This window comes from Helicoverpa armigera, chromosome 16, assembly GCF_030705265.1.
Source record: "Helicoverpa armigera isolate CAAS_96S chromosome 16, ASM3070526v1, whole genome shotgun sequence".
Lineage (NCBI taxonomy): Eukaryota > Metazoa > Arthropoda > Insecta > Lepidoptera > Noctuidae > Helicoverpa > Helicoverpa armigera.
The window spans coordinates 352,716-367,124 of NC_087135.1; the positions used below are offsets into that span (position 1 = coordinate 352,716).

General features: G+C 39.2%; 1 protein-coding gene across 1 annotated transcript in view; it reads left to right on the forward strand.

The window, feature by feature from the left end:
- LOC110369842 (uncharacterized) overlaps positions 1-14,409 on the forward strand; it is a 20,036-nt gene continuing 5,627 nt past the window's right edge. The window contains exons 1-2 of the mRNA XM_021325415.3: positions 1-286; positions 11,638-14,237. Coding sequence (XP_021181090.3) covers positions 11,638-14,237 — 2,600 coding nt within the window. The 5' untranslated portion in view covers positions 1-286. The remainder of the gene's footprint in view (positions 287-11,637; positions 14,238-14,409) is intronic.

A 14,409-nucleotide genomic window follows, 5' to 3' on the forward strand; every position in this document is an offset into this window, starting at 1 on the left:
GGTGCGCGGGCGCCGCTCTCACCGCCAGTCGCACCTGACGCGCCGGCACGGACTGCCGACACCACACACACACAGCTGTCGCGGACACTACATTTATTCGGAATTCGGAACAGCGAATTCGCAGTGATATACAATTATACAACTGGATTTTTGTATTATTGAAATAAATAGTTTCGGTGTGCAAGGCTTGGGATCCGAGTGAGAGTGGTGTGAGGAAAGTGAGTGCAGGCGGAGCATGCGCTTGCGCTGATATTTTCACTTTCTACGCGACGGGACACTGCGCACCGTGAGTATACTGACTGCACTCACCCCGGGTTACGTAACGCGCTTTCTGACGCGAGCCGCCCGATAATCAATCAACTATTATGACTGTTACATCGCATGCGAGAAAACTTTCAACCATAAACGCGCAGCCTTTCTCACGTACAGGAAAATGTACGATTAATTGTTAAGCTATAAACGATTTATTGAATCGTGGTTAATGTTAAAATTGATCTATTATCTGGTTCGAATAAAATGGTTCATGAACTCTACCTTCACTGTTTATAACTTAATTAATCATGAAGTAAAAGTATAGCTCTCAGACCGTAATAAATTAAAAAAATGTTTTTATGAGTTATAAAAACTGCATTCACCCCACTAAGTAAGAAAGAGTTTGATCTGTAATTGCCGCGCGAGATGATAAGTCAACGGCCTCATCTCGAGCCGCTGTAACTTCGCACTAAATTGTATTGTTTTTCGAAAGTTGAGAAAAACTAGAAATAGGTCAGGCTGATGGCCTCTGCGATAGTCTTGCAGCGCTGAGAACTGATGCACATCGCGGCTTCAAGCGCTTTACTATTTATAATTACGATGTTTTACGATGCGAGGTAAAACTAACTTGGTTCGTCAGATTGTTCATCCAAATTCCTTGTGTACAGGAAATTCATAGATTATTTCCTTTCGAATATAAAATAGTTGGTTTCCTGACCTACCTTATTTCTTGAAGCATCTTTTGCAACGAGGTACATAAAGGCCAGTCCGTAGTGAGGTCAAGTCTTCAATTCTATCAAATAGATTACCACAAAAAGAATTCAAATCCACTAAAACTGATTCTAACTTTTCACAATACATATACCTAAAGAAGGATTTTTGGAATAATGAGGTAAAGGTTATCAAGATTTTATTAGGTCATGCCAGATACACCTAATTTGCCTCCTGAAAAACGTCTGTAGCCATCATACAAAGCTTATAGGAATTTGCCTTTGTTACAAAAACAATACGAATTGCCAAAGATTCCTTCACAATTTTAAAGACACAAATCGTGCATCCCAAAGATAAGTCTATTAAATAATGACTATAAGCAGCATGGTTAAGGATAATTCTCAATAAAACCCCGCGTGTCGTCATCAGCATTGACCCGCCATCGTAATGAGCTCGTGAGCATTCAGTCGCATGCGCATTTGGAAATAATGCACATAAAAACATCGATTGCAATGCTGTACGTGCTTAGAATATAACACATGTTAAAACAGAATAGGCGAAATTTTATTGCGTGTAAAATAACTTAAATTGTTGCATCTTTAACTTATGATTAATGTTAATCTATTCTGCATGTTTAAACGCTCTATTAACTTGAGATGCAAATGATTTCAAAACCTTCGTTTCCGTAAACTGGAACTTCCCTAATCAGAGAACAAACTAAAAAGTTCACAATCCTAAATAATATATGCAAGAACAATCTTAAATTATGTATTATGCAAGTAAACATTTAAAATTAGGCACTGAACATGTAAAACTGACTCAACCGCCGTATAACAATCTATTATCATCCGATATCGAGCGATCAGGCCACTACAAAACAAACGGCACAAAAAGCCGGGCCCAGATGTCAGGTGTTGTGTAACGATGTTCTCGTGTGAAACGCGCCTTACATCACTCAACTGTACCGGTGATACGCGCCTATTGATCACTTTGTTACTTTTTTATCATTTGATTGGGTACAGTATAAATTATATTGGTGTACGATTGGACATTCGGGATACCCAGGTAAATGGGTTAAAGAGGTCAGATACGCAGTCGCTCCAAGTAAAACACTGATGCGATGATGATCCTCAGGGTTAAAACATAGCATAAAAAGAGTGATTAAAATATAAGAAAATCCATTAAAGTCGTGTAATCATCATTATATCATATCGTAATTCCGTACAAAAAATAGCACAAAAATAAACTCCTCACAATAATAACAGAAAAAGTATGATGTCTAATAAGCTAGAACCATCGAAAGTAAGTCGAAAACGTTCACGCACTAGTTAGTAGCCGCGGCGCCGCTTCACTTCACCGCGGGCGGTCATTATCCAAATAGCCGACATTACCCACCGCTGTCTCCTCCATTCATGCTTGTCATGCTGTTTTGTAGGCATAATATCTGATTTCTGCTGAATAAAATGATCTAGTCTAGTGTCTAATAAAAGAGTCTAGTGATTTAGGGATTATTTTTTGTACTAAGGTATGTAGATGTAACTAATTAAATGTTTTAATTAAAGCTTTAAAGAAAAGCTCTTGGTAAATATTAATTTTCCGCTCACGCTTATGTAAGTAACTGTATATAGAACATATTTATCAAAACTGTCATCGTTTTATTCATCGTTCGTTTATTTAAACCTATTTTACAGTCTGTTATAATACGAGTTCTTCAAAAGCACTACAACGTATTCAAATATTTATTTAAATACACAATAACCAGTAAACTTAATATTCGTAAGGTAAAATAAAAATTTCCACGCTTTTCTATTTTAGCACTATCTCTTCTTTCTGAGCAAATATTACAGTGAAGGTAAAATGGCAGATTAATGTATATTTGTTTGCTCAATGATAATAATTTACTCATAAAGATTTATAGTTCACGCTACGTTTCATACTTCGCAATTTTACAGTGTGCGGCCTAAATCTGTCTCATTCAGTTAAATGAAAATAAATCTTATAGCACATATGTATAATGATTGAAGAAAGTAAACATTTTTATCGCAATAAAGTGTCTTAAAGAAAAATACAAAAACTACATACAACCAGGCTATAGAAAAACATGGATTCATAAATTATTGCTGGTCATTAAATGCATTTCAAGTGGGTTTTCCCCATACCATGTGTTACGCAAGCCATACAAAAGTCATAACTACAAAACAATTATTTAACTTAATTGATAACGTTAGCCATAAAAAGCGAGTCATGCCTAAAAACCTATAAACGTCATACTATGAACACACGACCAAAGAATTGGGGCCAGATAACCACCACAATGGGCTCGTCGAAACTGAAAGTTAATTATTATTTACGTTTGAACTGGTTTGCCGCAAAATACATGGTACACTGACCCGGTCTAAACATGTGTTTTGATCATAAAACTTAGCCTTTGGCCATCTCTTCCATATAAGAGTTTAATGTGACTTAGGCATAATTGACTGAGGCCTTTTGAAATAAATGGTGTCATTTCACCTTGCTTATATTAATACTAGCTGGTGCCCGCGACTTCGTCTGCGCAGGTTTAGTATTTCGAACAATATGTTTACAAATTGTAGCCTATGTGTTATTCTGATGTATAAGCTATATTATTGTAAACTTTCATATTATTGTAAAGTTTCATTAAAATCCATTCAGTAGTTTTTGCGTGAAAGAGTTACAAACATCCATACATCCATACATACAAACTTTCGCGTTTATAACATTAGTAGGACTATAGTAAGTGTCTGCTTAAATTATAATTTCTGTAACATACTTAAATGAGTTTTCACCTTATTATGTGAATGTCTGATTTTCATCGATAATTAGTTGCATATTATGAGATGTTGAAATTAGTATAATATTATCCTAGCATGGTTGTCATATCAACCCGGAGTGCATAGCATATCAAGAGGTTAGGAAAGCAGCTTTCCCACTAGTTCAATACGCGTATCTAGATGTAAAGGCTATAACCTGACCTCGAAGGTTTCAACTTTCAACTTCGAGTAATTGTTGCATCAAAAGGTCATCATAAAATCAAAAGTAAAAAGTACTTAAATACAACTGTTGGGAGGTAAATAGAAAACCTATAAATATATAAACTAAAAAGGATCTTTTTTAGTTTTCTCTTTCTAGTAAGTACTTTAACTACAAGAAATTAAGTTTCCAAAGATATTTCCAATTTGCATAACGTTTATGACCCAATTCATATATTAGGTTATACTTTGAGGTGCTTGTATGATTAGTAAACGTTTTTGTATCAACAAATATACTGGCATTTATTACTTTTGCTTCTTATCTAAGACCTGGACATAACCAAAGTAAATACTATTAACCAATCAAACAAACCAATATCACAGGATTAATAAATCATCGAAACATTCGGCATTAAGTAATGATTATCGCGAACATCTGCACACCTGCGTGACGAACAGTTTTATCTCTCCATCTACAAGCCGAGTCCATTTAGATGAAAGTTACTACTCATTATTACAAAACCCGTCAAATTGTTCTACTTAGAACATTAAACGTGTGAAAATGATGGACGGCCCCATTAAAAACTTTAAATTCTCAGCATTCATTATGAGTTACGCCAAAACAGTGACTTTTATGTCCAACTCCAAAAACTGAACTCTCTAATTAGTAATTACGAGTCGCGTAATGTTAAATCGTGGGAACCGTTGGTCGGGTGGGCTCGTGCCGCGTCGGGCACGCTCGGGCGGCGTCGGGCTCGCTCGGGCCGAGTCGGCCGCGCTCGGGCGCTGTCGTGCGCGGCGGCGACCAATCAGCGTAACATGACGCAACTGCTTTCACTAGCGCCCAAAGCAAACACGTCGATCGATTTTGTAATTATATTGGAATGCGATGCTTTCTTATTTGGGTTTTGATTCTGTTTCCTTGGCTGTTTCGTAATATGTAGTCATAATACTTCCGTTTTTGGAGGCTGTATTATAAGTTGGTCAGATGTTAACTAGCTCACGTGTCATGTAAGCTCATGTAGTTATTAATCGATAGGCTATTTGGATCCGCGCTAAGTATGTCGGTGTAGGCGTAAGGTGGTAGCGATGTAGTGTTATGGTAATTAAGTTTGCGGAAATTATGTGCGAGCTTCCGTTACGGGTAGCGGAATTACGGGAAACCCATTTGAATAATGACCATATTAATCGTTTGGTGTTCGATTTATTTGTGGCGACATTTCTTTGTATTGATTGTTTATTGATATCCGGCCTTAAACATAATTGTTTATTTAAGCAAAAAAGGTCATCTATGTTATATTGCTTAGGTTAAGGAAATATTGAACGAGGGCTCATAAAATACTTTTTTTTAGGAAAACTTTAGAAAACCTGTTCCACAACATGATCACTTCACAATTTGCACTACATTTAGAGATAGAAACACTTACTATTGAAAAAGCTCACCGTCACGCTTTTCGCTCCAACCTGATGATGATGACAATGGCACCTGCGCCGCGCATGCGCGCCGAGGCTCCGCCCCCAGCGCCCGCGCACGCCTTGACACTGATTTATAAGTCACTTGTTTGTATAGTCTCAAGTGTTTGACTATTTGCATTTTATTGTTTGACTTTCGGATTTCTTATGGTAATTTTGTAGTTTATAGTTGTAGTAATTTATTGGTCGGCGTTTATCATAAAGGGATTTCAGGGGAATCAATTTAAATTGAATAACCTGCTTCTAGTTAAAGTCAACGAAGTCATCGGTTTAACTGCAAATTACCCATGTACTGTGTTAATCAATAACCTTAAATATAGATGATAAAAACCTACCTGATATGCAGGCTCTTTCTCAGTAAAGGCATCCTGGTACCTAATCGTGGAATCTCTCAACTTCAGCCGGATCTTCCTACAAGTTGACATTTAAAAGACAATGCCCTGTCTCGGTCCCTCCTCTGCGTGACCTACAAAACCTTAACGATTGAAAAGAACAATAAATTAAATCTTTTAAACTTAACCACGAGCACCGCAAACTAACGAACTACATCTTATCTGTTCCTTGAAACGTAAAGCTTAATTAGAAGGTACAACATACTCTTACATTAAGAAAACAAAACATTACGCTTATCTGCTCATCAGTTAATTAATATTGGCTAATGATCACTTGCGCGAGCGCAGAGTACAGTGAGATGAATGGGCAGAAGGTCCAGTGTTAACAGGGCATGAATAAAAAGTTGTAAATGATTTGACTTTGACTTTTTGTCACAGACAATATAAATCAGAGATATACCAGCAATTTTAGACCGTCTTCCATTTGAGCTACTCCGCGCACTCGGTTAATAAAGAAGCTTACAGCTTTCCTCGGAAAATGGACTATTTATCTAACACTGAAATATTTTTCGAAATCATTAGCTATTGAGATTAAGCAAACATTCTCAGCATTAGCTTCACAATATTAGTATAGATATTTTATGGACAAAGTGAGCCTTCTGAGTTGTGCCATTAGTGTGGTTTTGAGGTTGGATGCGCAGGGTGCGGTCGTTGACCCCGCTGGCCGGTCGCCATGGAAAGTGAAATCCACGGCCCTAGAAAATGAGAGTTTATGCACACTCGTGGTTACTCTAACATAGTGCACACGAAACACGATTAATATACAAAACAGATCCTTATTTAAGTCATGCACGACTACCAACAAGTTTTGACTACAAGGCTTTAAACTGTGGGTCAATGAAAAGGTAGGCTTGAATTACATCAGGTATTGAAGGTCTAGTTTCCAAAAATACCTATATTTAATCTACACAATTAGGTAGGTAGGTAATGAACGTGGTTTTGAGTAAGTTTTAATTTAATGCCAAGAGATAACTAGTTAAGGCACTCCATGACGTCTCGTTACCTAAAGTTTCCGAACAGTAACATAAAAAGGAAGATACCAAAAGAAAATATATGTTAGTAGAATCGATACGCAATGTCTGTCTGTAACAATCGCAATACAATCATTGTGCACAACTACGTAATACCACATTTTCCCAGCGCACACTTTTACCTCAGATCAATGACTTACTCAATCGAACAAAAAGTGCAAAGAAACCTTTTGTTAAATGAGGTCAAAGACATCGCTACACAAAGGAAGAAAATTTAATAACAGACTACAATATAGGTTGGAGTTTCTAGACATCGCCGCGTGGGAACCGAGGCTTTTACATACGACATCACAATCGGAGGAAAACTTCGTAGCGGTGTGAACAAACAAACCGGCGTGACCCAGTTAGTGTTAATCATAACTTCAGATAAGCAGGGTAATTTCAAACACTTTCTTATAACTTAAGTTCTTAATTACATTTCAGTCAGGTGATATGGCTAAGAAAGAAAACTGCAGGCGACAGTTTTCCACAAACGTGAAAGCTTCGTTACGAAACTGTTTACTTTAAAAGAAATGCTACAATACTTTCTTAAAACTATCTACTTACATGAGATTATACAACTTTTGTTTACCTCTGTACTTTTAAAAGATACTATCGCGTACACAAGTGTCATCTCTATTCCCATATCTTGGAAGATAAACATCATTGACACTTTGAATTCGTGACTAAAGTTACAATTCTCCTTAATAAGGTTGACCTTTAGCTCTCGTATCATCCATCATCTGCGGAATCTTTGCCCAACTATGTCGGGTCAGATTCCGTCGTACTAAATGCTGTTGAGAGGAGTAGTGGCTCCCTAACTCCTTAACCTCAGCTCAGTTACTATGGGAACACTATACTCCTCGATAAGACTGGCCACTGGTCAGTCTTTATGCCTTTTGACTAACCGTAACGACTTTCAAGATGTGTGAAAGCATTTACTCGAAGAAATTGTTTTAATTGTAATATCACATACGCAGCAAATCATAATGCTAAAAAACATGAATACCTAATAAAAAAGTGATTATAATTTACGAACACTTAATCTAAAGTATGTGATCACCACAAGTGCGTACGCGTCGCGGCTGCGCGTGCGCCCGCGCCGGCTGCATTTCACTGAACGCTCCAGTTCCTGAAGGCGGAGAAATTAAAACTATATCGTGTCAGTCGCACAGCTTGAAACTTTACACTACTGACGAGATTGAACAGTTCGGTTTCACTTGTTTTGTGTGCCTCAGAAATTCACTGACGATATTCATTTATTTTATGTAAGCAAGTTGATGTCGTTAGTTGAACAGCTCGTAAAATAAGACTATACTAGAAGATATAATGGTTCTCGTTTAATAAATATAATGAAAAATCATTTTTTAGGGAAAATTAGACCGTGAATAAAAGGCAGCTATGGAAACAGATTTTGTGTTTATCAAAGGACACACTCATTTTCAATTGAGCATCAACAAGACATGAAAAAGAAAATTCTCATGAATTCTTATAACATGTTAAACACAAATGAGCTTAGATTACTTTAGAATCATAGGAATGCATGACTCAATAGAAGACCTAACTAACTAAACATTACGTAAAGGTCACTGCAGGTCACCCGCTAAGAGTGCGCGGGCGCAGCATGATCGTAACTCCACGGTTTACGAGAGACGTGACCACAAATAATATTGTTATTAGATACACCAGTGCAGCATGAATAACTTATTTTATTTACGATTTGTTACCTACACTGAATTCATTAAATAGGTGTGAATCTCTGTAACATAAGATGTGCCCACACTAAATATCACCTAAGAGATATCAAACTGATCGAACCAGAGATTTTAATCAACGAAACGAGAACGCATTAATTTTGAATAAACCTAAAGGCTGCGTAAACCAGCGATACAAAACAAAAAACACATGTGGAAATCCCGGGACAAAACACTTGAACATATGAATAAACATTGTTCAAACATTTCAAGTCAGTATTGCTCAATTAGCTAATAATGAAGTGATTGAAGCAAACGACCGTCACTTCCATGGCTATTTCACCGGATACCCCCATTTGGCACCTATTTAACCTATTTCCATTTATCACTACAATAAAAAGCTGTAACTAACTAATTAGCGGAAAAGGCGATCCATAGACAAACATATAATTACACAGATGTACAAACAGATATGGCGGTTAACAGAGCGTGCTTAATTGTGCAGTTAAACCTCGCGCTAACCTCGGCGTTACCTTCGTGCGTTTGCGCAGATGCGGGCTATGAAAGCTGAGCTGGGATTTAGTTTGTTTTAGTTACAGTTTAGTGGATTTCCCAAAACAAAATAGGCTGAGAAAAATCAATATTACACATTCAGTATATTTCAGAACACATATTTTAAATATTGAGGTCACATATGCAGGCTTCAAACTGCCATTTCAAACACTAATCTTACCATTGCGAGAAAATCTCGAGCTAACCCGAGCCTAAGAAATCGTCCCCATTCAAGACCTCTACTATCCGATATGAAGTTAAAAACTTTCGGTATGTATCAAAGAAGATCTCTCTCATTACCATGGCCAATAAAAACGTATAATCTCTCAATATAAGCCTTGCCATATAAGTTGCGTATCCTAGTTTTCACCGCTCGTGCGGCGTAGATGCGACGAGACGGACTCGACGCGACGACGACTGTTGAGCTAGCTTTGATTATACCGATAGCTGTGTTCCAATGGTCAAGCGAAGATATACAAAGCGATCAAAGATATTATCTTTCTATACAATTTGTATTCGTGAATAAATGTGTTTGCTTACTACTCGACTTAAAATTCAGACTAAAGAAATATAACAGTCGTTAGAAATTGAGTGATTACATCGCCATACATCGCCTGTTAGGTACCTAAATGCCCTACATTGAATCTGATGGCTATAGAAGCTGACTCGTTCCACACAATGAGTGACGCACAGTTTAAAGCTATCGCCTCGCTTAACGTAGCCGTTCATGGTCCGCCTCTGTTTCCGGTGGTGACTAAACATAATCAGTGCATATGTACGAGTTTCACCACTAATGGCCCACCACTAATCGCTCACTAATCAGACTTTTTTACGAATCAATGCGATTGCGAATAATCGATGCGTAATAGTTCGAGCGGTCGGTAGAAAGCTTGTCATGTCACTACACTATATACGGGTATGTATGACAAGTTGCTTTGAATACTGCAGTCCTGGATGCCACTATTCAACCCGAGAAGATTTTTATTTTTCATAGCACAGCTTTAATAGTCGGTATCGTTCGTGAAGCATAAAAACCTTTACATTATACATACATATTACTTGACAAAAAATCATGTATCGGACTACAGACACTGTTCTTTTTGTTACCTTCTAACAAACACTAATAGGCGTTTGAAATTCATTAAGTAATTAAAAGTTAATGACACATCATCAATCACTCCTGTAACGAATACGTCCGTGGTGTCACGATGACGGAATACACACAAAAGCCAATCAATACAATTGGTCGGCTCGACAACACGATAGTTTAATGATCGAGCTGCGCGCACGCAACTTGGCTGCACTCACGTGAACTTACGGGAACGTGTCATTTGTGTCCGTCTCAAATCTCTTTCTTCTGGTGTCTTTGAACTGATAAAACAATGAGGGATCTTTAAACTGATTTGGACATAATTCACGTTTATTTCTCCAAAAGTTATGGGATTTATAAAAAAAATTTGTGTGATTCTTTGGGACATTGCTGCTTACATTATATTATATAGGTACTAGGCCCTAGTAATCGGTCACCACCACTAATTTAGGATCCCACTACATCACCAAATTTATGTGAACGAAATTTTAATGCCAGAGGTACTGATACTTAGTATGGGAAAAATACCTTACACTACTTTTTTCTTTTAAGCTAAACAAGACCAATTTGAGCTAACAGTTCTAAAAGGATTACCTACCTATATTTGTACCCATTGCGTACTGCTTGATTATAGAAACTCAGCCATACTGGAAAGAGAGTCAGAGTAATTTGATCATCACTACAACACTGGTACTGGACAGTACAAATGTTGGAAATCACATCAAACGGACGCTTTTCCTCCATACTCACTTTCTATCCGTTATGTTCAGAATCAATGCGTAAGATCATGATTTCACTCACTAGGCACATGATCATCGTATTTTCTATAGTTTTCGTGATCGATACGCGGTAAAAGCATCCGAGTAACACTTTTACCTTCACTCGATAAATTAAAGAAATCGATACTTGTGATTATGTGATCGACGATAAACGTACGCGCTTCTTACACATTCACTTTGCGGTCACATTATGTTATTCGAATTCAAAAGAAGCTAAGAACTACTGCTATACTCATGTTAACCACATTCTTCGATTTTTCTTTATAATCTTTGTATAAATCTATGTACCTCTATATTATAAGGAAATGGAAATCTATACCCACTGCAAAATCTCATTTGAAAACTTAAAGATAGAAGGTATCACCGGTTTTTGCCAGGAAAGTAAACATTGTAATAGCATAAAACGGCAATCTAAATTAAGACATTTGACGCTCCACTTTTCCAAGTTTACGACCACAAATTGGCCGCGAGCACGACTAACTCAAAACTAAAGGAAGTAAAATAAGGAAACCAGCTACCGTGAAGAGTATTCAAACAAATATAAATTATTCACTTTCACTTCAAATATAGAGCGTTAATTAAATGTATAACAATTATTTTAAAATAACATAACAGCAATTAGGTGATAAGTGTTCCACAAATCATGTTTCTGTCGACATAACTGGACTAACGACTTCCGTGTTTGTTGTTTCAGATGATTCCCGTAATACGGCTAGGCGCCATACTGTGGCTGCTCTGCGCCGCACTAGCAGAGGTCACAGAACAGAACAGTACCACCACGAAGGCTATCAGGACAACCATCCTACCCTCACGGACCACGAGGACAGAACTCAAAGTGTCCAGAAGCCTGAACCCTCTTGACACCACGACACTCAATGTCAGAACGAAGTCAGGACATGTCACACAGCTCATTGTAAAGAAGAAGGATAAGTCCACCACCTACGCCAGTAGCACTACTTCTGCGCCCACTACAGCCTCCCTCAGAACAACGGTATCGAACTACAACTCTACAGAAGAGAACAAAAACAAAACCGAAAGCAGGGACCAAAGAAAATTAAGCTTCATGGGTGGAGTCAACAGCGACCTCGCTGGCTACGACTATTATCTGAATCGCAACAAAAACCCTGAGGAACTAAGTGATGTTAAAGCAGAATATGGCAACTGGTCTCCAGTGTCGGTATATCCCGAATCCGTTATCCAGGACGATGGGAAAAAGCCTGAAGCTGACCCCGAAACTTCTAACTACTACCCCACGTATGACAACGAGAAAAAGACTGAAAACAAAAAAGTTTACATCACGTCAACAAGTCTTTTCGATTACGGTGGACCCATTAAGAGCTACAGGTTTGATCCACATAATCCAGTCATTAAAAACGACAGGAACCCAGTTTATATTGAAGTTGTGAGTACCAAAGTATCTGAGGGAGAAGGAAAGACTTTCAAAGTACCAGACCCTGTCGTCATAAACTCCGAATCTATGTATATTAAAAAGGCAATCGAAAAGTTCAACAACAAGCGAGGCCGATCTATTTTAACCCTTGGCGATGATGGCATCCCTGAAATCCAAGGCGTAAGAATGCCAGACGATGAATCCGATAAGAAAACCTGGCGCAACGCAAGAGTTGTAAATGGAGAGCTGCTCCCATACCCCGAAGGCTACACTCCACCCAAAGCGATCCCTGAAGCTGACGTGTACCCGGACGTCGCCGCCGCAGACCCCGCGCAGAGCTTCGGACCCTTCACAAAGGAAGATAACTTCGAACCCAAAGACGGTCCCTTTACGAAATTCGATAACATTAAATTCGAAGCCTCTGACAGCGGTCCTTACCTAACGAGTGACAACACACCATACTCGTACAAACAGAAAAAAGACAATTACTATCTCAAATCCGGCTACGGTCCTTTCACTAAAGCTGATAATTCGAAAGTTGCTAACTCCAAACTCATCGAGTATATTAAGCAGATTAACGAACAAGAATCCAAGCGTGATTACTTCAGTGGACGCAGCTCGAGGTCGCACAATGGTGACATGGAATTCGCTGAGAGCCACATCCAGAGACGTATGCTTCAGCACCCTGGAGAGGTCAGCTTCCCCAACTCCGCTATGTACACGCCTAAGAATGCCCGACCAGGCTTCGACGAGAGCGTCAGAAACCCTGTCCTGCAGTACGCGCACCCCGAGCTCGGAGTACAACCTGCGAAAGCGACCCGCGATAACGTGGAGAATTACGACAACAAAGAACGAAAAATAAAATACTACACGAATAACATACCGAAAAGCGCTCACCCCTACCCCATGGAGCCAGTCAATGGCTACGGACAGCAACGCTCTCAGTCCTCTATTAACGCTAATAAATACTACGAAGATGAATACAACAAATTCTCGTACTATGATCATAGCTACAGCCCGAACCAAGGCGCCAGGTACCCGTACAACAACTACGCGTACATTAAGCGAGTGCCCGAACCCTCTCTGTGGAAGAGGTTCACTGACTCCATGAAGGACACATTTAACAGCGCCAGCCAGACAGTTCAACAATTTACCAAGCCCATAATGGACCCAATTGCCAAAGTAGCACAGCCGGTGTTCGAGCCTATTGTGGAGGCCACGCAAAAGATTTCATCCAACTTAGGCCTGTATCCGTCAAATTCAATCCAATCGCAGAGGTATGCTCAAGACAAAATTGGTGTAGTGGCAGCAGCTTCGGGTGCTCCTGGTATGTTGCCAGCTATCGGATTGATGGCAGGTGGAGCGGCTCTGGGACTCGGAGCAGTTGCTATGGGCAGACTGTTAGACGTCAACCTGATGCGCAGTGCTGGATTGAGCGAGGAAGACATTCAAGAGGAAATAGAGAAAGAACATAAGAGATCCTTCGGTAGTGCCTACGACATCGACAGGCAAATACTTAGCAGTCAAAAGATTTACGACGACAACTACAAGATGCCAAGTGAAAACGTATACGTTGTTATGTCACCGGACGGTGAAACAACTCGTGCCAAGCGTGATGTGTTGAATTTCTTAAAGGAGCCAAGTTATCAAGGCGTCCGCTTGAGGAGAGTGAAGCGGAAGCACCTCGTCAAGCGATCACTGAACGAGGACCTGCCTGATGACTTGCAGCGCCTGGACGGAGGCTCGAGCCCTTCGTCGCTGACGTCAGCAGCCCTGGACTTGGTGAAGCAGACTGACTGGAGAGACTCTCAGTGTGCAAAGTTCACGTTCTGCAAAGTGTTAACGTCACAACCTTCAGATTCACTGTTCGCGATGGAAAAGAAGATGGAGTCGCTACTAAAGCTGTAAGTAAACTTTTTGTAATTCCTCTGTATTCTGTCGACTGACACTAATTAACTTAAAATGGTTTGCCCTATGAGGTTGCAACAATGAGAGGATTGTTGCACAACGCGAGTCACGATGTTCACTTAGAGTTTAGTTCAGCGGCCCTTTAGTTGTAATGTTGATAAATACCAA